Below are 26433 nucleotides of genomic sequence, written 5' to 3'. Positions count from 1 at the left end.
CTGCGCCACTGGGGCTGCCCTTTTTTTTTTTTTTTTTTTTTTTTTTAAACTAGGCTCCACTCCTAGCATGGAGCCCAGTGCAGGGATTGAACTCATGACCCTGAGATCAAGACCTGAGCTGAGATAAAGAGTCAGACATTTAACCAACTGAGCCACCCAGGTGCCCCATCTGTGCCCATTTTTTAATCAAAATGTTTTGTTTTTTGCTGTTAACTTGTGTAAGTTCTTTATATATGTTGTATATGAACCCCTTATCAGATATGCCATTTGCACATTTCTATTCAGTAGTTGACTTTTCATTTTGTGAATGATTTCCTTTTCTGTAAAGCTTTTTATTTTTATGTAGTCCAAATAGTTTATTTTTGCTTTTGTTTCCCTTGCTTCTGGAGACATATCTAGATAAATGTTGCTATAGCTGATGTAAGAGAAATTATTGCCTGTAGTTTTTTCCTAGGATTTTTATGGTTTCATCTCACATTTAGACCTCTAGTCCATTTGAGTTTACTTTTTGTGTGCAGAGTTAGAAGGTGGTCCAGTTTCATTATTTGCCATGTAGCTTTCCAGTTTTCCCATCACCATTTACTGAAGAGACTGTCTTTTCCCCATTGTATATTCTTGCTTCCTTTGTCCTAGATTAATTGGCCATATAGCTGTGGGTTTACTTCTGGACTCTTTTTTTCTTCCATTGATCTACTTTTGTGTCTTTATAATACTGTTTTAATTACTATAGCTTTGTAGGATATCTTAAAATCTGTGATTGTCATACTTCTTAGCTTTGTTTTCCTTTTTCAAGATTACTTTGACTCTTTAGAGTCTTTTGTGGTTTCATACAAATTTTAGTGTTATTTGATACAGTATTGTGATAATTGCTGTTGATATTTTAATAGCAAGTTGAAAGTAACTCTTTTATGTAGAAATCTTTTTTCTTCTTTGTGGGGCATTCTTTGCAAAATAACTCCCTCCCCAACACTTTGCCCAAGGTAGAACTAGCCAGACCTCATGTGTACCCTCCTCTAAACTTGTTTTGTATGTGGATTTGTAATTACATTACTGTCACAATAGAGTGGACATAAAATTTTTGTGGCAGCCACCAGTGAAATGTGCAGTGTAGGATTCATTAATCATCTGCTTCAACAATCTCATTGGCCAGTAGCACTCTTCTTCCATGTGGATAAGCTTGATTTTTGGGTTAAGAGAAATTTGGAAGAGCCACTGTATAGTGATCTGTCTTTGAATAGAGAACTTATTTCTTATATTGAGGTTTTAGCTGTATTACTTTAGACTACATCTTAAATGTGTTTTTTGTTTAAGAACCTGAGAAAAATGTTTCTGAAGCAACGGAATTACAAGATAAAAGCCTTGGATCACTTACAGCAGCGGAAAATAAGGAGCAGAATAAATTGGCATGTGAATATGGTATTGAAGAGACTACTGTTTCTCAGGAAGCAAATCTAACTGAAAGGTAAAAGAGGTTCTGGGATTTTGTTTCAACTATAGTCATTAGCTACAGCTGTAAGAATTTGATTGGAAAAAGGGGGTTCTGTTGCATTAAAAATATTTTAGAAATTTGAACAGCATTAAATCTTTGACTCACTTAGCTCTAAACATTATGCTGTAGTTGTCCACTTGATTTCAATACAGAACTGTAATACATACTCTGAAAGTCGAATATATATTAATTTCTTTTTCAGAAATGATCAAGAAGAGGAATCTCAAAAGGTTCAGATATTGTCAGTTGCTCCAGTTGTTTCCCCTGAGACAAGGCCCCATACTCTTGGTTCAGATATGGGTCTCACTGAGAGTTCTACCAAAGAGCCCCAGAGAGAGGACTCTGATGGAGACAGTATGCTTACATTTCATGTGTCAGAGGTAAAAGAATATCAAATATAACATGGGGTGGCTGGGTGTTTATTCTCCATTTAAAAAAAAATTAAAGTATAACTTACACACAGTAAACTTCACCCTTTTTAGTGTGTACTTCTACAAGTTGTGACAAACATATATAGTCATATAAGCAACACATTAACAGTTCCATCATCCCTCAAATGCCCCAGGGCCCTTTTTAAGTCACACATTCCCTTGCCACCCCCACTGCTTGGCAATCATGGATCTGTTTTCTTTTCCTATAGTTTTGCCTTGCAAGAATGTATTGTGACTGAACTTTTATTGAGTGTGTCTTTAGTCTTTGGAACCTAGATCAAATAGCCAGTGAAAGTTATGAAAAAGGAAGTGTTTGTACAGAGTATTTACCTCCTGCTTGCTGACCACTGAATCTGAGAAATACAGTCATGTTGCAGGTATTATTTTGAGATGTTACTAATACATGTTCGATGCTGTGTAAGGTAGTGGGGAGGCAGAGTTGTGGGAAAACAGATTAGTAAATGAATGGTTGCTAAATGAATAGGTGCTATGAAGGCAAGTTGCATAAGACTGTAAAGGAGTGGTCCTCAACCCAATCCAGTAAAATCAGTCTCTGGAAGTAGGGTGTAGGCATTTGCTTTTTGTTGCTGTTGAAGTTAGGTTATTCTGATGTGCAGCCAGGACTGAAAGAATCCTTGATCTAGAAGAACAGGTATGAATTAGCCAGGAAAAAGGAGAGGAACATATGTAAAAAATATGTAAGAAACATCATTTCATATCAGGGACTATAAATAGTTATGAGTAGGATATAAATGAAGTAGTTCGAGATGAGTGAGCTGGGTAGCCTGGGAGCAGACCATAAACGGAATGGTTAGGACTTGCTACAAGAGTTTGGGCTATATCCAGAGTTAAGGGATTTACCCTGACCCCCAAGTTGTTTATTTTAACTTTTTTATTTTGAAATAATTTCAAACTCATAGATAGAAAAGTTGCAGAGATCTTATATAGAATTCCCATATATGGGAATCCTGGGTGGCTCGGGGCGTGATCCCAGAGCATTGGGCTCCCTGCAGGGAGCCTGCTTCTCCCTCTGCCCGTGTCTCTGCCTCTCTGTGTGTCTCTCATGAATAAATAAATAAAAATCTTTTAAAAATAAAAGAGAATTCTCATATGCCCTTTACTTAGGTTTGTTAATTATTAACATTTTACTTCATTTGCTTACTCTGTCTTGCTCTCCATTTATATAGATACATACTTGTAAGAAACTGAACCATTTGGAAGTTGCAGACATGAGCCTTTACCTATACATACTCCAGCTTATATCTAATATCAACAGGATGTTTCTTACAGAGAAATGATAGTACTGTTGTCACACTCAGTATTACCATACTATCTGACAAGGATTTAAAAATAATATGTAATAACATAGTTTCAGTCAAGGCTCTCACATTGTTCTTAGTAGTCCTCCTTATTCTCATCTAGAGTAGTTCTTCCTGCCCTTTACCTTCTTTTGTGAACTTGACATTCCAGGATAATTCACAATCTGGATTTTTGTGGTTGTTCCTCAGTATTAGATTCAGATTGAACATTTTTGGCACAATTACTATTTAGTTGATGTGTTCTTCCTTTTGTATTACCTCAATAGGCATGTAAATGTCAGTTTGTCCCATTTTTGGTGATGTTGACTGGCAAGCCTGGGCCTGCCAGATTTCTTCCAATAACAGCATGTTTTATGCACTGTGTTAGTAAGTAATTTGAGACTCGACAATCTTATACCTAGTACTTTTAGTATCCTTTGATGATGCTTGCCGGAATCAGTTACTGACTTTGTTGGTTACAAAATGAAAGTTTGAAGATTTAAGCAGTGGAAAATTATAATAAGAATTGCAAAAAAAAAAAAAAAATTCATTTTAGGGCAGCTCTGGTGGCTCAGCGGTTTAGTACTGCCTTCAGCCCAGGGCATGATCCTGGAGACCCCTCAAGTCCCACATCAGGCTCCCTGCATGGAGCCTGCTTCTCCCTCTGCCTGTGTCTCTGCCTCTCTCTCCCCCTGTGTCTCTCATGAATAAATAAAATGTTAAAAAAAAAAAAAAAGAATTGCATTTAGAGAATACAGTGTTTGCAATTTTGTGGATAACAGATCGGAAGGAGCAATGCTGGAGGCAAGGAGGGACAGTTCGCTTCCATTCTGGTTTCACTTACTGATAGTACAAGAGCTGCTGTGCTGGGGATAGAGGGAAGGTTGAGGGGTTTGAATCTCCCTTTCTTGTTACTTTGAAAAAATTTTCATAAAATTCATATATTCAACAATTTAGTTGTAGTCCCTTTATGCATATATATGTTTATTTAAATGAATCAAAAGTGAGGTGCCTGGGTGGCTTATTTGGTTAAGTGTCTGCCTTCTGCTTGGGTCATGATTTCAGGGTCCTAGGATCAAGCCCTGCATCAGGCTCCCTGATCAAAGGAAAGTCAGCTTCTCCATTTCCCTCTGCCTCTCCCCCTTGCTTTGTGCATGTTCTCTCTCTCTCTCTTTCTCTTTCTCTTCCCTCCCTCTCTCTCTCTTGCTCTCAAAGAGATAAATTTTAAAAAACCTTTAAATGAATCAGAAGTTACTGGTACAACTAAAAAGTTTCAAAACACTTGGAAAATTGTATATGGTTAAAGAGTTGCTGAGTTTTGAAACAATTCTTACTATATCCAGTTGTCTGGAAGACTTTTTAAAACTAGAATTTGGAAAAACAAAAACAACTAGAATTTGGTCTGCCTCATTCCTGCATTTTAATTTTTTTAGGGTACACCAACTATGCCAGAAATACAACAAGAGAATGTAATCAGTTCTCAAGACTTAACAGGTATGATAATTTGCTTTGATAAAAATCACAGAAGCGAATAGTTTGGCTTTTACTCCCATACCCCATTTGACTATGAAAAACAAAATAATTTTTTAGTCTATGACAGTCTTAAAAACAAAAAAAAAGAATTGTTATTCAGAATTGCAAATCCTCTCTATGGTTAACCATCTTATCCTTTTAATTACTTTTTATTTTTGTGGGTGTAATTTGTTTTTTATTTGTGGGGGTAAGTTATAGTGAGACTTTTTAGAAATGTAATAAATTAACAAATTAATGATTTTTATAGTTCATCTTTTCATTACTAACTTTTAAACTTTGATAGTGAATCTAGTTGCTAAGGTACATCAAGATGGTGAGGATGAACAAGCGTTCATTTTAACTCTGGTGGAAATTCCAACCAATGCTGTAGAAGATTTTAATGATACCACTGCACAGTTAATGCCAAACCCTTTACTGCCAGCACCTATATTGATCAAATCCGTGAATACAGAAGGAAGGAGTGACTTGAGGTAATGATTGAGCTAAACTTTTATTTTTTATTTAAATTCCATTTAACATACAGTGCAGTATTAATTCCCAGTGTACAATATAGTGATGTACACTTCCAGATGTTACCTGGGAGTTAAACTGTTTTTACTAGGAGGAAAGAATTCATTACTTTATGAATTGAATAGTATTGACTGAATAAGCCATTCACAAGCATTATTATAATTGTCCTGAAGATCTTATTTAATAGTTATGTGATAAGTTAGAGAAGAAATTGTTGATTTTGTACCTGATAAAGCTGCCATTTAAACGTATAATATAATAGTTTTGTATGAAACTTGTTTGGTATCTTAAATATTTTGAAAGCTAAAAAAATTTAGCAGTTGGGCTGAAGGCGGCGCTAAACCACTGAGCCACCCAGGGATCCTGGGCTTTTTAAGTTCTTTACTATAGGGCAGCCTGGGTGGCTCAGCGGTTTAGCACCTGCCTTTGGCCCAGGGCATGATCCTGGAGACCTGGGATTGGGTCCCATGTCGGGCTCTCTGCATGGAGCCTGCTTCTCCCTCTGCCTCTCTCTCTCTCTCTCTCTCTCTCTCTCTCTCTCTCTTTCTCTTTCTGTCTCTCATGAATAAATAAATAAAATGTGTTTAAAAAAAACATATACTACATATAAAAAAATAAATTCTTCACTATAGAATTGATGTATTAAGACAGTCACTGGTTAATTGGACACTTAATTGTCAAGTAGCATTAGATGTTGAAGTGTGTTGTTGGTTTTTTTTTTTTGTAAGAGACATTTTAGATTAAAAGTTTAACTTGACAAAGAAAATGCTATTTTTATACCTTGGATTTAATTCAGTATTAATGGAATTCAAGTTGTGAGTTTTCAAGTATGAATTGATTGGAAAACTAACATTTTTGTGACCTTGGCCACATATATATATATTAATTACTTGGAAGTTTTTTGGCAGTTTTCATTGGAATAGCTCAGCCTTTAACCTCATTAAGTAGATTCTAATTTGCTGATCTCATATGTATGCATTTTCTATGCAGTATGAATTTTCCAGTAACTTCATTTGGTCAAGATGCCATATGTTTGTCTGATTCTGGAAAAGATGGTTCTGAAAAGCCTCCTCCTGCTAATTTGGATCTTACATCTAGGAAGAGATTTCACTGTACACTCGATGAAAGTGACCATGTTCCTCCTGCCAAGAAAACTTCACTCACTTCAGGAGATGATTGTCAAAACTACACCTCTGAGGTAAGAGAGAATCATCAAGCAAATAAGATGGCTATATTATAAGAGGTCCATTTTTGTTTCTTGCTTAAGACTCTTTATATAAAGATAGTTCCAATACTTTTAACCTTAAATAATCCATCTAAAACCAGTTTTGGATTATCACTTTCAACCAGTTCTAAATGAAAATTGATGGACATTAATCGGAAAATCCATCCCCAGTTCTGTTATTAGTTGAGAACAAGGCCAAAAGTGTCCTGTAGGGGGTCCCTGTGTGACTCAGTGGTTTAGAGCCTGCCTTTGGCCCAGGGTGTGATCCTGGAGTCCTGGGATCCTGTCCCACGTTGGGCTCCCTACATGGAGCCTGCTTCTCCCTCAGCCTGTGTCTCTGCCTCTCTCAATCTGTGTCTCTTGTGAATGAATAAATAAATAAATAAAATCTTTAAAAAAAAAAAGTGTCCTGTAGATCTGGATCCTGGCTATACCCTTGAACAGCTGTGGGACCTGAGTAAAGATATGTTCTCTCCGTGAATGAGTTTCCTATTGTGTAAAATAGTAATAGTAGTATCACCACCACTGTTACCACAATGCTTAAAGCTATCCCTTGCTCTTAGGAAGAAAACCAGAACCTGTTTCTGTCTCTGATCTTACTTTGTCCGTCACTCTCTAACCATATTGAATTGATAATCTTTCGATTTCTTTTTTTTTTTTTTTAAGATTTTATTTATTCATGAGACAAAGAGAGGGGGCAAAGACATAGCAGAGGGAGAAGAGGGGAGGCTCCCTACAGGGAGCCTGATGTAGGACTCAATTCCAGGACCCCGGGATCATGACCTGAGCCGAAGGCAGAAGTTCAACCATTGAGCCACCCAGGTGTCCCCATCTTTCAGTTTCTTGAATGCACCATACTTCTTCATGCCCCAGCATTATTTTTTTGGTCTCTTTCTGAGACATTTCTTTGCCAAACACAAACTTCTTTGTCATCACTAGCTAGTCATCACTACCTCAGAGATACCTGAAGATACTATGTAGATTTGATCACCAGCCACTATGTTAATGGTTTTTTAGCACCTACTTGTTTTTGTTTCCAGTATGCATAATAATTTATCTCACTATGTAGCTACACTGTGGAAAAGTTAATTAACTTATTTTCGGAAACGTTGATTTAGAATCTATATTCTCAGGGACAGTTGAAGACCAGACAACAGAGGCAGTATATCCTTGTATATCTGATAGGTGGAAGATGGTATCCCAGAATGCTTTTAATTTCTCTTACTATGAATAAGGTTGTATGTCTTTCATATGCTTAGGAGCCATTTGTATTCCTTTCTCAGTGAAATGACTCTATATTCTTTACCCATTTTTCATTTGTGTTGTTAATCTTTTTCCTAGAGGTTTAGAGGAACTCTGTGTATCATATGTCCATGAACGAGTTGCATATATTTTTTCTTGGTTTGTCTTTTAACTACTTTTTGTGAGTTTTTCTTCTTGCATACTTTTTTTGGTTGATTTTGGTTGGGGGGGGGGGGGACATAAGATTTTATTTTCAAGTACTGTCTACACACGTGGGGCTTGAATTTACAACCCCGAGATAAGAGTTTCATTATCTACCCACTGAGCCAGCCAGATGTCCTGATTTTTTAATCTGAAAAATTTCAAGCATTTAAAAGATAGAGAAGTATAATGTATCCCTGTGTATCAGTTAACCCAGTTTGATCAGTTTATCAGCATTCCTTACAAACATTATTATTATTCTCTTTTGTTTTAAAAGTATATTTAATGACATGAGAAAAGGATCACAGTACATTACTATATGCAAAACTAGGCCCCCAGTTTATAATATACCTTTAAAAATGATAGATATACGTTGATGTGACTATGTAAGAACAGTATAATGTCTTTTGATCTTGTGATTTTTATTTTTTAAACTTTGTTTTCAGCGTTCTAACAATAAAAGGATGCTTATAAAATGTTGAAGTTACAATTGTAAATTCTAGAATGCACACATACTGCATTCACATACACATACAAACTTTTTTTATTTTTATGTAATCCCATTTTTCAGTCTTTATGTATGGCTTCAGGGGACTTTGTTATACATTCAGAGTCTGCCTCAAGATACAGTATAAATTCTTAGAGTTAACATTAATGATTTGGTTAGAATTTATTTTGGTGTTAGGAAGAGTGGAACCAACTTGATGTTCTCCAGGTGCCTACCGAATTGTCCCAGCACTCTTTGTTGAAAAATTCATCTTTTTCTCCACTGATTTGAAATTACACTTACTGGATATTAAATCCCATGTTTGGGTATATTCCTGAATTTTCTTTTACTTTGAGATTCACCTATTTGTTCTGGGGCCAGTATCTCACTGTTTTAAGTTACAGTTTTTAAATGCTTTGCTATTTTATTCAGTTTCTTTCTTTCTTTCTTTTTCTTTCTTTCTTTCTTTCTTTCTTTCTTTCTTTCTTTCTTTCTTTCTTTCTTTCCTTTCTTTTTTTTAGATTTTATTTATTTATTTATTTATTCATGAAAGACAGAGAGAGAGGCAGAGACACAGGAGGAGGGAGAAACAGGCTCCATGCAGGGAGCCTGATGTGGGACTTGATCCCGGGACTCCAGGATCACGCCCTGGGCCAAAGGCAGGCACTAAATCCCTGAGCCACCCAGGGATTCCCTGCTTTGCTATTTTATTTTATTTTTTATTTATTTATTTTTTTTTCTGCTTTGCTATTTTAAATGGAAAGTTTCTCTGTCCCCTCCACATGACTTTTTTTTTTTCATGTTTTTCCTAGTTGGGTATATATTTCTAAATTTATATTAATTTTAGAATTCACTTGTTCTGAGCTTGAAAATAAAAAACCCTTTTGTTACTTATATTAGCATCATATTAACTTGACCAGTTAACATAGAGAAAAATTGGTGTCAGATTTGTGATGTTGGATTTTTTTAATCCAAAAATATAGTATGACTTTCCATTTGTGTAATTATTCTTTTATGTCTCAATGGTATTTTCAGCTCTTCTTTAAAATTCTGGTCCAGGGATGCGTGGGTGGCTCAGCAGTTGGGCATCTGCCTTTGGCTCAGGGCCTGATCCCAGGATCCAGGATCAAGTCCTGCATTGGGCTCCCTGCAAGGAGCCTACTTCTCCCTCTGCCTGTGTCTGCCTCTCTCTCTGTCTCTCTCTCTCTCTGTCTCTCTCTCATAAATAAATCTTAAATAAATAAATAAATAAATAAATAAAATAAAATTCTGGTTCATTTCTTATTAGGTTATCTCCTAAGGAGAATTTTATCTTTTTTGTTGCCATTATCATTGAATTCTTTTCTATGTAGAGAGCTTACTGAATTCCCCTTATATACAGTACATTTTCACTTGATTCTGCTGGGCTTTTTAAGTAAATAGTCATATATCATCTGCAAATACAGTTTTAATTTGTCTCGTATACTTTGTATATCTTTAATTTCTTTCTTTTTTCTATATTGCCTAATAAACTCAAAAAAATGTCAGAAAATAGTCCTGATAGTAGACATCTTTTTCTTATTCCTAATTTAAAAGGGAATATTTCCAGTGTTTATGACGTGGGATTCTGGTTTTTGAATTGTAATTATAGTTTATGGTGTTAAGAAAATGCCTTTTTTTCAAGCATGAACATTTTTGGACACTTTCCCTACATTATGACACTATTTTCTCCTCACTTCTTTTGAATTATATTAGATTTCTCATATTGAATCATCTTTGCATTCCTGAAAAAACTCTGCTTGATTATCATGTGTTAGTGTTTCGATGTGTTGCTGAATTATGCTTGTACTAATTCATTATATTTTTGTACTGGTTATAATTGGAATTAATATTAATTGGAATTGGAATTAATATTAATCTTGGTTTATAAAAAGCATTTGGAAATTCACCCCCCCTTCACTGTGCTCTGGAACGGTTTCAGTAACAGTAGCAATGTATTCTTTGTATATGTTTGGTAGAATTTCCACAAGATATCTTTTCCCCTATAGCTTTCTGTATCTCACATGCTTTCTTTATTTAAAAAAAAAAAAAGGCAAGAACAATTTACATGATAAATGGATTTTTAAATTATTTTTTTGTAAATTTACTTAAAACAGGTGTGCTCAAAGGAAATGATAAATGTTTCTGAGGAAACAGGTAAGTGAAATAAATTTTACTGTGATATTTTGCTATTTTTGGATTATTTTTGATGCATCTATTCAAATTTGGAATTAAAGAAGAGTTTTGCTTGCTTTCTCCAAGAATCTTGCTTTTATTATTAGAAGTTTTTCTTCTTAGCTGAGATCTTGGATTTGGCACTTTCATAGTCATAAGAAGTTACTTTAATCTTGTAATTAATAGAAAACCATGTGGCTACAGGATTTTCTATAAAAGCTTAACAACTATATTTTAGGAATTAGAAAGCTGAGCATAAAAAAGTTTTTATAGTTCCTTAGGTTTATCTAGAGATTAGAAAGTGATAACTCTCATTTTGCTGGTTGAAGATACATTTATGGAGAAAGATTTTCCAGATCAAAATATGTTGATATGTTGATACGGTTATTTTTTATCTGAATGCAGAAACTGTAACCATACTTTTTTTTACCAGCTACAATGTTCTTAATAGATAACTTACATAGTAATTTATCATTTAGCCTACTCTTACTACAATAGGTTTATGGAAGAATGTCATGATTTTTCCTTCAAATGTTGCAGTTCAATTGGATGTATAAATTTCAATATGTGTTCTCTGCTTACCAGTCGTCTTCATTTTTTGAAGGGGTGTCTTACACAGCACAAGATACCTTCCCTACCTCAGGAAGCACACATACAACTTCAGAACCTCAGAAAGAACAACTTGAACCAACTTTACAGAATATAGGATCTGGATCTCCTGATAAAGTAACAGATACACATACAGAAAAGAGTACATCACAGTTACCTCAGGATGAGAGGATTGTGTCTGATAAGGAGGAGAAAACTTGTGCTGCTTCAAAGTCTGAACAAGTGACTAGCATCACATCATCTTCAAAAACCCCATTAACCAGGTACCATGAGATGATCTTTAACAAATGTTTCTCTCCTTTTCTCTTTCTCAAAGCGTAAATGTAATATATATGCAACAGATACGACATATACGTAAAGACTAAGTTCAGTACTACGGATAGTGTTTTCTAAACCTATTCCTCGGGATCCCTGGGTGGCACAGCGGTTTAGCGCCTGCCTTTGGCCCAGGGCGCGATCCTGGAGACCCGGAATTGAGTCCCACGTCGGGCTCCCGGTGCATGGAGCCTGCTTCTCCCTCTGCCTATGTCTCTGCCTCTCTCTCTCTCTCTCTGTGTGACTATCATAAATAAATAAAAAATAAAAATAAATAAATAAATAAATAAACATATTCCTCTGTTAGTAATGTAAAGGGAAGGAGTTTCATCTAAGGAAATTCAGTAGTGTCAACATTTTGGTAAGACTCTTCAGATAAATACAATATTCCATATAATAAGAGCTTGACTTTAACTGAGACTAACTTTTTAGGTAGAAACTCTATATTGGCAGCTACTGGTACAATGATCAAAATAATAATGCTATTTAGTAGATACACTGGTGCCACTAAGGTGGTATCTGTCACATGTGCCATTTTAACCATCGTGGAAGAAGTTGGTATTAAATATCTTTACGTTTGCATTTCTAGGCCTGGCAGGAGGCCCCTGGGATTCTTGTCTTTAATATGTTCAAGGAATAGTTTGGAGTCTGATGAACCTACTCATGTTTCTAATAAGAAACGCCTAAGGCCTCTTATACCTGCACCAAGACAGAATCTGAAAAGATCAAATCCACTCCATGAAAGCCAGAAAAAAGTCCATGAGTCCTCTGACCAGCTTCCATCTCCAAGTGTTGTGAATACTCAGTCTGAGAGTATTGACAGTTCAGCAGCTCAGGTGCGTGGTAACTGTTCTGTGTTACTATTTGTATGGAATGGGCTAGAAATCATACTCAACTAGGAAACACATGCCAATTGGTACTTTCATTTGGATGTCAGAAGTTATTTCAGAGCATCTCCTGTTTATCTCCTCCCCATCATACCTCACTATAAGAGAAGAAGATAAGCTGCTGAGGTAGGAAGTTCCAGCAGCTCCTTTAATATAAGGTCGTTTAAGCTAGCCATAAATGGACACCGAATTGCCATTCCTTTAATGCAAAGAACTTTCTGACCTGTGGAAGCAAAACAGAACAGCGCTAGAGTTTTATTTGCATTTAGGGAGATGTCCTGATACCCATAAGAATTCAAGGAATGGGGGCAGCCCCGGTGGCTTAGCAGTTTAGTGCTGCCTTCAGCCCAGGGCGTGATCCTGGAGACCCGGGATCGAGTCCCACATCGGGCTCTCTGCATGGAGCCTGCTTCTCCCTCTGCCTGTGTCTCTGCCTCTCTCTCTCTCTCCCTCTCTCTGTGTGTCTCTAATAAATAAATAAAATCTAAAAAAAAAAAAAAAAAAGGCAAGGAATGGTAAAGTTAGAATTTGTTTGCATGTTTCCTTTCTCTGCATTCTGAAGATGTTCATATGGTAATTTGTGGGAAGGAAAAATACATGAGCTAGTATTTCAAAAACTTTGAAAGAATATGGGTGTTGGTTACATAGGATCTCCATGCAGAAAAGGCTGGTGACCATCTCTTGGATAGCGTGAGCCTCAAGAGGAATACTTGTACTTAATACAATAATAGAGAGTGGAAATGTAATTTCATTTGTTTAATTTGCACCTCTTTAGTTTTTAGTGACTAGGTTTTTCCCATATGTTTACTAGGTTTTTTTCTCTTTGTTTTCTTTTTTGTTCCTGTCTTTCACTGATTTAGAGCTTTTGGGATCTAGGTAGTTTTCTTTACCAATTTATGTGAGATTCTTATGTAAGAAAGCCACGTACCTCTTAGCTCTTTACTGCAAGTAATTTTTTAAAATTCATTTACTTTTTAACTTTTGTAGGGTTTTTAGTATATACATAAGCTTTGTTTATTTATTTGTAAGACTTTATTTATTCATGAGGGACACAGAGAAAGAGAGGTACAGACACAGGCAGAGGGGGAGAAGCAGGCTCCATGCAGAGAGCCCAACATGGGACTCAATCCCGCGTCTCAAGGATCATGCCTTAGGGTGATGGCGGTAATAAACCTCTGACCCACCAGGGCTGCCCTACACATAAGCTTTAAATGTTTAGTCAGATCTGTTTTTTCTTTACAATTTCTTTTTTTTTTTTTTAAGATTTTATTTATTCATGAAGGACAGACACAGAGATAGAGAGAGAGGGAGAGGGAGAGAAGCAGGCCCCATGCAGGGATCCAGATGTGGGACTCGATCTCTGATCTCCAGGATCAGGCTCTGGACTGAAGGCAGCACTAAACCGCTGAGCCACCCGGGCTACCCTTCTTTACAATTTCTTATATTGCTTTTATGATTAGGAAGGTTTTTCTCCATAGATAATAAAACATTTAGTAATCAGTTTTAAAGCTAACCCTGTTCAGGGGTGCCTAGGTGGCTCCTATGGTTAAGTGTCTGACTCTTTGTTTCAGTTCAGGTCGTCCCTCAGAGTCCTGAGATGGAGCTCTGTGGAACCTGCTTGGGATTGATTCTTTCTCCCTGTGGCCCTGTCCTGCTTCCCTGTCTTGTGTGTGTGTGTGTGTACTCTTTCTAGAAAAAAAAAACAAAACAAAAAACAAATCATGGTTGTTGGCTTCTGTAAAGAGTATGAGGCAAGACTCTAAACATTATTCTCAAATTGCTATTTTATTATTTTTGAAATAAGTAATGTATTCCAAGATTTAAAATTCATGATTTACCAAAAAAGTTGACAGTATGAAGTTTTCCATGTCCTTTAGCTTCCTATTTCCCCTTTTTATAAGTGTATGGTATTAATCAGCTTCAGGTTTACTTTTCCAGACATACAATATGTGTATACAAATATAAATATTTTTTTGGATGCCTGGGTGGCTCAGCAGTTGAGCGTCTGCCTTTGACTCAGAGCGTGATCCTGAGGTCTGGGATCGAGTCCCACATCGGGCTCCCTGCGAGGAACCTGCTTCCCCTCTCTGCCTATGTCTCTGCCTCTCTGTGTGTCTCTCACGAATAAATAAATCTTTAAAAATATATATATAAATTTTTTTTTCATAAATAATACCATACTGTTCTCTTCCTTGCTGTTTTCACTATAACACTATGTCTTGGAGATCTTTGCAAAACAATATATAAAGAGAGCTTCCTTTTTCTGTGTCTTGTTCTCTCTTTTTTTTTTTTTTTTAGTTTAAAGATTTTATTGACTTATTTGAGAGAGAGAGAGAAAGAGCAGGAGTGTGAGTGAGGTAAGGGGCAAAGGGAGTAGGGGAGAGAGAGAAATCTAAGCAGACTCTGTGCTGAGCATGAAGCCAGACTCAGGCTGTCTCAGGATCCTGAGATCAGTACCTGAGCCAAAATCAAGAGTCTGAAGATCAACCAGCTGAGACACCTACATACCTCTCTCATTTTTTAAAAATTTAAATTAAATTTTTTATTTTGGGATCATTGTAGATTCACATGCAGTTGTAAAACACAATACAGAGAGATTTCATGTACCCTCCATCCAGTTTTCTCCAGTATTAACATCTTGTAAAATGTGGTACAGCATCACAACCAGGATATTGATATTGCCACAGTAAAGATACAGAAGACGACTTCTGTTACCACAGGGATCCTTTGTGTTGCCTTTTTAGACACATTGCACCCCCACACTCTCCTTAACTTCTGGTATCTTGTTCTATACCATTAACTTTGTCATTCTGAGAATGTTATGTCAGTGGAATGTTGTATACAGTTGTGTAAATGGAATCATACATTTGGAATTTGCTTTTTTCCCCCACTCAGCATAGTTCCCTAGAGAGTCCCCTAGATGGTTTTATATATTTGTTCCTTTTTATTGGTGAATAGTATTCCATAGTCTATATATACCAGTCATGTTTATCCTTTTACTGATTAAAGGACATCAGTGTTATTTCTAGTGTTTGGCTATTATGAATAAATCTGTTGTGCACATTCATATATAAGTTCTTGTATGAACATAAATTGATTTTTCAGGAAAGTGCCCTCCAAGAGTGCCCTCATTATTTTTTATGACTATATCATTTAATGTACCATAGAGCAAGAATAGTCTCACACTGGTAGGCATATAGGTTATTCCTAATGATTTGTTATTTCAAATAATGTGGTAATAGCTAACCTATGAATGAGTGCTTTTCCACTTTATAGGTTGAATTCCTAAAAGTTGAATTGTTGATCAAAAGGAATCATTATTCTTTTGACAGATACTGCTTGATTATCTTCCATAGGGAATATATCTGTTTTTATTCTTAGCAGCAGCATATGAAAGGGCCTTTTTCCTTACACTAGCATGTAACCAATTTTTTTCACTTTTGTCATTCTTCATAGATTTAATGAGCGTATGAATGAGGTTGAGTACGTCTTCATATATTTGACTCATTTATGCATTCTCTATGAACCATCTGTCCAATATGTCTGATTTTTTTAAAAAAAAATACATTACTATTTTCTTTGATGATCTGTAGAAGCTCTTATATTAAAGAAAACCCTTGTGGGGCGCCTGGGTGGCTCAGTCAGTTAAGCGTCTGCCTTCAGCTCAGGTCATGGTCCCAGGGTCCTGGGATCAAGCCCCATATTGAGCTCTCTGCTCTGTGGGGAACCTGCTTCTTCCTCTGCCTGCTGTTCCCCCTGCTTGTGTGCCCGCTCTCTCTCTCTGTCAAATAAATAAAATCTTAAAAAAAAAAAAACCTTTGTGATAAAGATTGTAATTTTTTTAACCTATATGTCACTTGTCTTTTGATTTTATGTACAGTAGTTTTTGTCATGCAGAGATTTTAAAAAAATTTTTACATAGATGAATTTATTTTGGTGAGGTACAGGTTTGACTTTTTTTTTTCTGAGATGGTTATACAGTTGTCCTACATCATTTATTAAATAACCTAACTAAAAAAAAATAAAAAATAATAAATAATAAATAAATAAATAAATAAATAAATAAATAAATAAATAAATAAATAACCTAACTATTCTCAGATACTGAATTTGCAGTTATATGCGTTGGGGATATTTCTAGTCTTCGTTTTTCATTAATACATAAGTCTGTCTAATGCCAATACCATGTTGTCTTAATTTTTTATAGATTTCTAGATAGGCTAACTTTTGCGACGCCTGGGTGGCTCAGCGGTTGAGCATCTGCCTTCGGCTCAGGGTGTGATCCTGGAGTCCTGGGATCGAGCCCCACATCGGGCTCCTTGCATGGAGCCTGCTACTCCCTCTACCTGTGTCTCTGCCTCTCTCTTTTTCTCTGTGTCTCTCATGAATAAATAAAATCTTAAAAAAAAAAAAGGCTAACTTTTGATAGGATTGCTTTATTTTGTAGTTGCCTGGGGATACTGTTCTGTTTTGTGGGTCTGTTTATTCTTATGCAGATTATTAAAATTCTTCATTATAGATTTGATAGTGTTACATTTTTCTGTATTAAATTTTTTTCATGGAAATTAGGGTAAAATAATGGATCATATGTACAATATAGTCTAATCGTGCCTATTATCATGTCCAGGCTTGTTGAGTCCAGTTTTGTTATTTTAACTAATGCTTCAAAGGTTATCTTATTCATAAAATTTTTACTATGTTGGGATCCCTGGATGGCGCAGCGGTTTGGCGCCTGCCTTTGGCCCAGGGCGCGATCCTGGAGACCCGGGATCGAATCCCACATCAGGCTCCCGGTGCATGGAGCCTGCTTCTCCCTCTGCCTGTGTCTCTGCCTCTCTCTCTCTCTCTCTCTCTCTCTCTCTCTCTCTGTGACTATCATAAATTAAAAAAAAAAAAAATTTTTTTTTTACTATGTTTAGTATTATTTCCCTAACAGCATAGACATGAAATTTTTGGGTTAAAGCATATGAACATATTTAAAGCTCTTAATATTTATCACTGTATTGATTTTCAAAGAGAGAATCAATTTAGATGATCACTATCCAATACATAAATGTTATATTGCATATTTTTTTTAATTATCGTTTTAGGTTTCTTGTGATCGTCCCTTACCAAAAGAAGAATGTAAAAGTGTCCAAAACCGGGTACCTGAAGAGGAGCCAACCACAGTCTCTGAATATTTCTTTAGTGATATCTTTATTGAAGTAGATGAAACAGAATAAAATTGTTTTTTTTTTTTGTTTGTTTTGGTTTGGTTTGGTTTTGGCTTTGGTTTTTATATCTAGGATTTTCAGAGTCAAATTATCAACTAAGCAGTATTTAGAAAAGAACATCTATGGCTATTTTTCTTTAGATTGATTTTGAATATTTAATGAACTTGATTTGAAGCTTTTATAATCAGTGGAAAACATTGCTGAGGTTCCTTTCATTCTGATTGATTTAGCATTTTGGAAATACAAAGCAATTAATAAGACTGCTCCTGAGACAGAAATAGCTTCTCTTGTTTACATTTTGACTCTTCCTGTGCTGAACACACATGGACATGTTGGAATGTTGTGGATAAATGTCTGTATAAATCACAGCCAACATATTTGGAGGTGGATTGTATTTAACATTTAACAAACTTCTTTTGTAAAGGTTTTTTTTCTGGTTTTTTGGTTTTGTTTGTTTTGTGTTTTGTTTGTTTTTGCTGAAGGCCTTTTCAGTTGCCTCTCAGTATACGAGAGCATATTGTGAAACTCCACTTTAGTATGGTAAATGTTAAAATTTTTCTATTAGCTATTTGACTGGAAAATATGTATTTTTCTAATTCATGTTGATGTAACATTAGTCCTAATTGAACAAGTAGTATTTAAACTTATTTATAAAAATGAAACATCAAAAAATTTATTTATTTTTAAAGTTTTTTATTTAAAAGAATATTCAGTTTTAATTATTTTCACCACTCAGATTATGGGTAAAGAAGACATTGACAAATTTATGTTTGTCCCTTTCCCTCTTTAATTTTAAAGATATTTAAAGTTATATCACTAAAAGTATTTGGATAGTATATATGTTTTAGATGCAATTTCTTTTCTCATAGTTTAGTATATTGAATTTGTACTGTGAAGTTTTGTTTTTCTTATTTTTTGGATAATCTCAGGATTTGTATGGGGAAAAAAACCTTTAATTTATGAGGGTGATTCACATAGAAAACTCAGTCCCTTTTACACACGTATACACTCACACACATTCCTTTTTTTAAAACTAATTTCTTGATAGTTTTTTTTATCCCCATTAAATTTTGATTAGGGAACACATAGGCCTTTAAGCACAGAACAGAATTGTGATGTTAAAACAGAAAATTAAAAAAAAAAAAACAGAAAATAAGATAATAAGACTTTATTTAGTACAGTGATTATCATCAATATTAATTTAAGGGTTGTTTTTAATTTTCAAATATTGTTATGTAATTCCATTTTCCACCCAAGGAAATCTTCGGTGGTTCCAATCAAACTTCTCAAAAACAGATTTATTCTTTTATTTGAAAAGTCTCAGAGCAGGAATCAGAAACATTTTCTGCCTAGTATTTTTGAATTTGCGGGCCACATGGCTTCTGTGGCAACTGTTCAGTTCTGCTGCTTCAGTGTGAAAACAGCTACAGACGATATGGAAGTGGTTGACATGGCTAGAATGGGCTTTTTTAGTTTGACCCCTACTTTGGATGGTAATTTTCTTACCTTCAGGTGCTGACATTTTATCTATGACATGTTATTTGTCATTGACAGTTATAAGTTGTGCATCACAATTAAAACTGTGTTGATTTCATTACAAAATGATCAGTATTTTAACTGGGAAAATATTTTAATGTTTAGATAATTGTGTTTGTATATTGAGAAAAATAGTGGCCAATTTTCAACTTCATTAGTAAAATAGGATATGGCTCAGCAAGTGTAACAATAATCCTAAAATTGCTATCAAAGCATTTCTTATTCATTACTTTATAGTGAAATTTACAATTTAACTTTTTTGTCATAAAGGAGGATCTATAAATCTGAGTGGAAATTCTCAATTAGGTATGTGTTAATTTATTTCATGTGACTAATATGTCACAAAAATCATGGTAGTAAATCACATTACTGTTTTAATGCCCTGTTTTTATAAAATTTTTAAGGTCTCATATTCTGAAAGAGTTTCTTTCATTTAATGTTAGTTTGGATGTTAGGTTGCCACAGTTGAACTATTATTTTATCCCTAGTGTAATATTTATTTTTTAACTTTGTTAATATCCATCTCTTGCTCATCTATAATGAATTAATTTTATGGAAGATGTAACTTCTCACTATATAAGAAATAATTCTGTCTTTGGGCATTCATTGTGTAAGAGAATCAAGTCAGCCAAGCTAAATTGTCCTATCATATCCTTAAAGCTAATCCGGGGAAAATGAGAAACTCAATCATTGTATTTACTTTATAAGGTGGAAAGAATTAGTCTGATTCTTTGTTTATATCTGTTTATATCTGATTCATGTAAAGATGATGTTGTGAAGAATTATTTTGTGAATCTTAAAGGAGGTATGAATAATGGTGTTTGTTTTCTTGACTTTTTGTCCTGAATACTTATGTATTAGCAAGTGATCAACATGATGGTTTTAAAAGCCTAATTGTTGGTAAATGATTAAGGCACAGATCATACATAATATGAATATTCACTGTTTACCACCACATTATTTGAAATAGAAGTGACTATGTATACTCTTACTTGAAGGAGTTTTTGACAAAAAAGCAATATCTGTCATTTGTAAATTTTCTTGTTCTAAAGAAAGCAGTTATGTTCTATAGATATAAATTATGTAAATAAAAGTTATTTTATACTATTTCTGTTTTTTTCTTTTTCTTTTCTAATGATTTAAAGATATTAATGTTTAACCAAAACTCGTCCATTTGTCTCCTATAGTGTATACTTCCTTCCTTTCATAAAAATACTGAAGAATTAATCTTTTGTCTTATATGCATGCTGTGAAGGAAATTTTTTTGATCTTGGAAGAGTAAAGAATAGACTTCCCCTCCGTCCTATTTAGGACCTGTGAAGGGTTGCTTTCTTGTTCATTTATTCCTTATATCATGAATTTTTAGGTAAAAGAACTCAATCTCTTGCTCTTTTTTTCCTCCTACTTTGTTTTCTCTGTAGAGAAAGAGAAATGGGAAACTTTAGTCCTGGATATAATAGAATCCTGGACTTTTGAAGTCGACAGAACTTTTATCTTGAATTTGGTCAGATCATCAGAAAGCTATATATATGGGCTGCCTCCATTGTTCTGTCTGCTTGTGTTGAGGGACTTTATGTGAAATAGAATAAAAGCCTAAAGAAATTGTTATTTTTTACTATAATGATATTACAGAGTTTTAAAAAATTATTTCACCCAATATCCTATGTATGAGAATCTATAGGAAATATTTCTCTTTGGCTTCAGTGCCAGGAATAATTGGGCTTCTGTACAACTGGTCTGATTCTTTTTTTTTTTTTTTTAAGATTTTTTTTTTTTAAGTTTATTTGACAAAGAAAGAACACAATCAGGAGAGGGAGAAGCAAGCTCCCCATCAAGCTAGGAGCCCTACAGAGGGCGTGTTCCCAGGACCCTAAGATCATGACCTGAGCTGAAGGCAGATGGTGAACCGCCTGAGCCACCCAGGCACCCCTGGTCTGACTTTTTAAAAACTCACTTTTTTAAAACAACAGGCTGCCATTTATTATGTAGGCATGGTACTAACCTTTTAGTAATGCATTATTTCGCATTTTAAAAGATTAGTGTACATGGCTTAAGTAGTGCTAGATTTCAAACAAGCTGTTTCTTCTGTTATTACCTACTTCTAAATATGGTTATTCTGTTATCTCTTGTTCACAAATGTGAGACATTGTTAATTTCACTGGTACTTAAGACTTTTGGGTTTCTTAAAACTCTCCCCTTCCTATATATTAATCATAAGGTTTAATCCATATTTACTATTGTTACTGTATTAATCGTAATTATTAAGTGCTGTACCACTTTATGTACTAAGGTGACATTTATGGGACAAACATTTGTTTTTCTTGGAGTTAATATTTGTTTCACTCTTTCATTTGCTTTGGTTTTTGTTTTCCCTTTTTTAACTTTCCACACCCTCTAGCAAGTCTGTAAAATGCCTCTGCGTATAATTTTGCACATGGTCAAACCATCACTTAAACTGTTTTCTTCTTTTTTTTCCTGGAAAACTTTCTAGAGATTGCTTTTCCTGTTGTGAACTAGATTAGGGGCTTTCCAGGTCTCTGTGTGCAGCACAGCTGTCATCATGAGACTTCTCTGTGCCATTACTCTGTGAACCTCCTGCCTCTCTTTCCTGGTTTAGATGCTGTATCTTGAGCCCATTTCACTGTCGTTCCTGATTTGTTTGGGGAGGTACATGTTCCACTATTTACTGCAAAAGGGTACATGGGTGGTAACATTTGATGTTTGAAATTTATTCTACTCTTAGTTGGGCTATGAATAGGATTCCTAAATAATTTGAAAATAATTTTTATGTCATTTTGAAGGCATGTTCCATCGTCTTCCAGTTGTCAGTGTTTAAAAGTTTCGTGCCATTCTGATTCTCCTTTGAATGTGGCTTGCCTGTTTACAGTGTTTTGACCTGCTATATTCTGCACAATAATGAACTTTGGTGTAAGCCCGTCCATCTTTCCGGCCTCTACATTCATGCTGCTGAATACTTAATGGACCTTTTTAATAGGGAAACTCATTTACTTCCCTTCTGGGAAATGTTCTTGTATTATTGTTTTGATAATTTTGTCCCTTCCATTTTGTTCTCATATCTGCCCTTTCTATTAATCATTTTTTTAGCACTTTTATTGGGTCTCTAAGTTATCTTTTCTATACTGTTTCCCATTTCTTCTTCCCTCCCTCTCCTTTCTTTTCTTCACTTTTGTTGTTATCCTGTTTTGGGGAGGGGAAGAGTGTCTCAATTTTGATTTCTGGAGAAAAATGTAAGCATCTATCTCTTTTCAGAAGTGACTTTGGTAATCACAGAATGGGTAGAGAGAAGGCCAAGACAGTCTTGATGCTTCTAACACATTTGTAGAATCAAATCACAGAATGAGCCATCAGGTAAAACCATCATCCTTTGACTTGGGTCATAATTTTGAATCAACACTGTTTTCTTTATTAGTGTTTTTAAGGCATAGTTTGCATTTATTATTTTTTAAAGAAACATTGATTTATTTGACAGATCAAGAGAGCACAAGCAGAGGAAGCAGCAGAGGAGAGAGAGAAGCAGACTCCCCTGCAGAGAAGGGAGCCTGATGTGGGGCTTGATCCCAGGACCCCGGGATCATGACCTGAGCTGAAGGTACACTTCACTGACTGAGCCACCCAGGTGCCCCAGGCATAGTTTGCATTTAATAAAATATACAGATCTTACATGTTCAACACCCTAGGAAGTTCCCTTAAGCCCCTTCTCCTTGGTCATCCACAAAGAGTAGTTTCACCTGGTCTTAAACTTTGTGGAATCACATATGATGCATTTATTTTTTTTGTATCTGATTATTTTTGCTCAGTATGTTTTTGAGATTCATCCCTGTTAGTAGTTGTTTGCTTTTGTTGCTGAGTTGTATTCCATTTTATGAATATAACACATTATATGATCACACCGAATTTTCTTTCCATTTTCCTGTGGGATTGTTTGCAAATTTGGCTGTTTTTTTAAATAAAGTTATATAAATATTTTTTGTAGACATGTTTTTATTTCTCTTATGTAAATACATAGCAGTATCACCTCATTTGTGAGATACACTCCTAAGTACTTTTTTTTTTTAAGATTTTTAAGTACTCTTTACACCAACATGGGGCTCAAACTTACAACCCCAAAATCAAGAGTTGCATGGTCTACCAACTGAGCCAGCCACGTGCCCCAGTACTTGGTGTTCTTTGATGCCATTATAAATGGTCTTTAAAATGTTTATTTTCTAATTGTTTATTGCTGAGATATTAAGAAATAATTGATTTTTTTATTACAATTAAGATTTTAACAATGGTATTTTTTATAACATCCATTCATAGTCTTATGTTTTCAAACCAAGCCTGGCTCTATTAAAGCAGGCCTTTCAATATTATAGAACACTATTTGACTATAGCAAACAGATTTAGAAACTCAATTATAATAAGATACACAGGATAAGCATAAACTATTAAAATTTTTAATAAGTATACATTAGATATAAACTTAAATTTAATGCCAACCAGGAAATAATTGCTAACCTCTCATTTAATAAATTTGGTGGCTAGCAGAGTATCCAGTCTCCTTATAACATGTTTTCCCATCCTAATAATTTCTCATTAAATGTCTACAAAGCTTGTAATCTCTAGCTTTGATTACATTTTCTAGCCAAAGTTTATTTTTTTAAAGGATTTTATATATTTATTCATGAGAGACATAGTGAGGCAGAGGCACAGGCAGAGGGAGAAGCAGGCTCCCTGTAGGGAACCTAATGTAGGACTCGATCCCAGGACCCTGGGATCACAACCTGAGCAGAAGGCAGCTGCTCAACCACTGAGCCACCCAGGCATTCCTCTAGCCAAGGTTTAAATTGGAAATGAGGCTTAAAATTTTATTTCCACATTTCCTTCCCTTTTTATAGATTTTTAAAATTCTTAATCTCATTTTTACTTCCAAAAGCTTAGAAATTTTTTCATAATCCTGTTCTTGTTTCACAAGTGCAATGTTTTTTCATTTCTCTAAGGATGTTCCAGTTGCTTCTGTTCCTTGTACTGCTGGTTTCTTCTGAGGTTTTCTTGGTTGTGGTGGGGGTCTTTTTCATTTTGAAGACTTTGCTCTAATGCCTGTTGATCCTTGGCTATCCATGCATATGTTAGAGAAATTTTCTAAAAAGTTGGGAGATTTTACAAGCTTCCTGAAGTGCAGATAGGACACGTTAATTTGTAGATTACACTGTAGGTGTATTATTTTCCAAGGTGCTTCTCCACTGGGAAACCTCAAATATCACTCTATCCTTTCTGTGAGGTGGCAAGGTTTCTCCAGATGCCTTCCTATTAGAACCCAGTAGCCAACATTTTAGAACTCGGAGGAAAACGGGCATTGGGGAACAGAGCTTTCTTGACTTGGCCTCCAGACTTTTAGTTAATCTTGGTGGTTTCAATCTGGCGCTTCACTCTTGCCTACTGTTCCTGTATTTGGAACATCCGAGGGTAGCCCCGGTGGCGCAGCGGTTTAGCGCCGTCTGCAGCCTAGGGCGTGATCCTGGAGACCGGGATTGAGTACCACGTCAGGCCCCCTGCATGGAGCCTGCTTCTTCCTCTGCCTGTGTCTCTGCCTCTCTCTCTCTCTCTCTGTGACTACCATAAATAAATAAAAATAAAAAAAAAGAGCATCATTCTTTCTAAAAAAAAAAAAAGGAACATCCGAGATTCAGTTTCTCCGGATAAAATATATCTTCTAACTTCTGGGCAAAGTGGGAGTGAAAACCTAGGGTTCTAACTGCTTCTGACACAGATTTTCAAGTACTTTCATTGTTTCCTGGTCTCTACCACTGCTCCCCACACCCACCCACACCTTCCTCTGTTTCCAGTACCACCAATTCCCGAGCCTTGTAGGGATTTCCGGGAGGCAAATCAACTTGTTTACTTGTTTTTTTAATCTTCCAGTGCAAGCACTTAGATATCAGCTTCCTCTTTTCCTTCTGAATTTATTTTCCGGGGATCCCTGGAAAAATATTTTCCGGGGATCCCTGGGGCTCGGCGGTTTGGCGCCTGCCTTTGGCCCAGGGCACGATCCTGGAGACCCGGGATCGAGTCCCGCATCGGGCTCCCGGCATGGAGCCTGCTTCTCCCTCTGCCTGTGTCTCTGCCTCTCTTTCTCTCTCTGTTTCTATCATGAATAAATAAATAAAAGCTTTGGGAAAAAAATTTATTTTTCCTATTTTTTTGCCTGCTGTCTTCATATATCTCATATATTATTATTATTATTATTATTATTATTATTATTATTATTATTTTAGAGAGAGAGTGTATGTACCTGTAAGGGGCAGGGAAGCAGAGAGAGAGGGAGGGAGAATCCCAAGCAGGCTTCATACCCAGTGTGGAGCCTGACAAGGGGCTGAATCTCATGACCCTGAGGTCATGACTTGAGACAAAATCAAGAGTTGGTCAGTTGCTTAACCAGCTGAGGTACCCAGGCATCCCATATCTCCTATTTTAATTGAAGGTAGGATATGGATTCTTTTTTATATTCCTTTGTTGCTTTGAGATAATTTATAAGAGAAAGAGGTAAAAACATCTTTATTTCCATTTTGTAAGTTGACATACTGTATTCCCTAAAAGAAAAAGTAAACTGAACACTATGAACAACTGTACGCCCACAAACTGGGTAACTAGATGAAATGGACAAATCCTAGCAACACAAAAATCTACCAAGATTATTTCACAAAGAAAAAATTCGAATAGATCTATGGTAAGAAGATCGAATCAGTAATCAAAAACAATAACAATAACAAACAACCAACACCAAAACAAAAACCTCCTGACAAAGAAAAGCACTGGACTTTATAGCTACACTGGTAAATCTTACCAAACATTTAAAAAAGAACTAATACTGAGGTACCTGGGTGGCTCAGAGGTTGAGTGTCTGTCTTCAGCTCAGGGTGTGATCCCGGGTTCCCAGGATCCAGTCCCACATCGGGCTCCTGCATGGAGCCTGCTTCTCCCTCTGCCTGTGTCTCTGTCTCTCTGTGTCTTTCATGAATAAATAAAAACTTGAAAAAATAAAAGTAAAAAACAACTAATACCAATCCTCCTCAAACTTTTACAAAAAATTGATGAGAACACATTCTGACCCATTCTGAGGCCACCATAATCTTGATACCAAAGCCAGACAAAGATAGAAGAACCATATGGACCAATATCCTTTATGCATGTTGATGCAAAAATCCTCAATAAAATACTGGTGAAATGAATTTAACAGCATATTATTTTTTAAGATTTTATTTAT

The 26433-nt window shown here is 35.6% G+C and overlaps 1 protein-coding gene across 2 annotated transcripts in view; it reads left to right on the top strand.

Moving 5' to 3' along the window:
• The window catches only part of BDP1 (B double prime 1, subunit of RNA polymerase III transcription initiation factor IIIB), an 89147-nt gene extending 68871 nt beyond the window's left edge, over positions 1–20276 (top strand). Inside the window, exons 31-39 of one of the 2 annotated variants that reach the window (XM_055331841.1) lie at positions 1312–1462; positions 1692–1869; positions 4652–4712; positions 5035–5221; positions 6252–6459; positions 10552–10591; positions 11214–11481; positions 12123–12369; positions 17511–20276. In XM_055331841.1, the coding sequence (XP_055187816.1) occupies positions 1312–1462; positions 1692–1869; positions 4652–4712; positions 5035–5221; positions 6252–6459; positions 10552–10591; positions 11214–11481; positions 12123–12369; positions 17511–17642 (1472 nt within the window). In that variant the 3' untranslated portion in view covers positions 17643–20276. Of the gene's footprint in view, positions 1–1311; positions 1463–1691; positions 1870–2129; positions 2291–4651; positions 4713–5034; positions 5222–6251; positions 6460–10551; positions 10592–11213; positions 11482–12122; positions 12370–17510 lie in introns of those variants that run through there. The other variant, XM_055331843.1, reaches the window with a different exon arrangement.
• The last annotated feature ends 6157 nt before the right edge of the window (positions 20277–26433 follow it).

Source organism: Nyctereutes procyonoides, unplaced genomic scaffold (assembly GCF_905146905.1).
Source record: "Nyctereutes procyonoides isolate TBG_1078 unplaced genomic scaffold, NYPRO_anot_genome, whole genome shotgun sequence".
NCBI lineage: Eukaryota > Metazoa > Chordata > Mammalia > Carnivora > Canidae > Nyctereutes > Nyctereutes procyonoides.
This window is presented reverse-complemented; position numbering and strand designations above follow the sequence as displayed.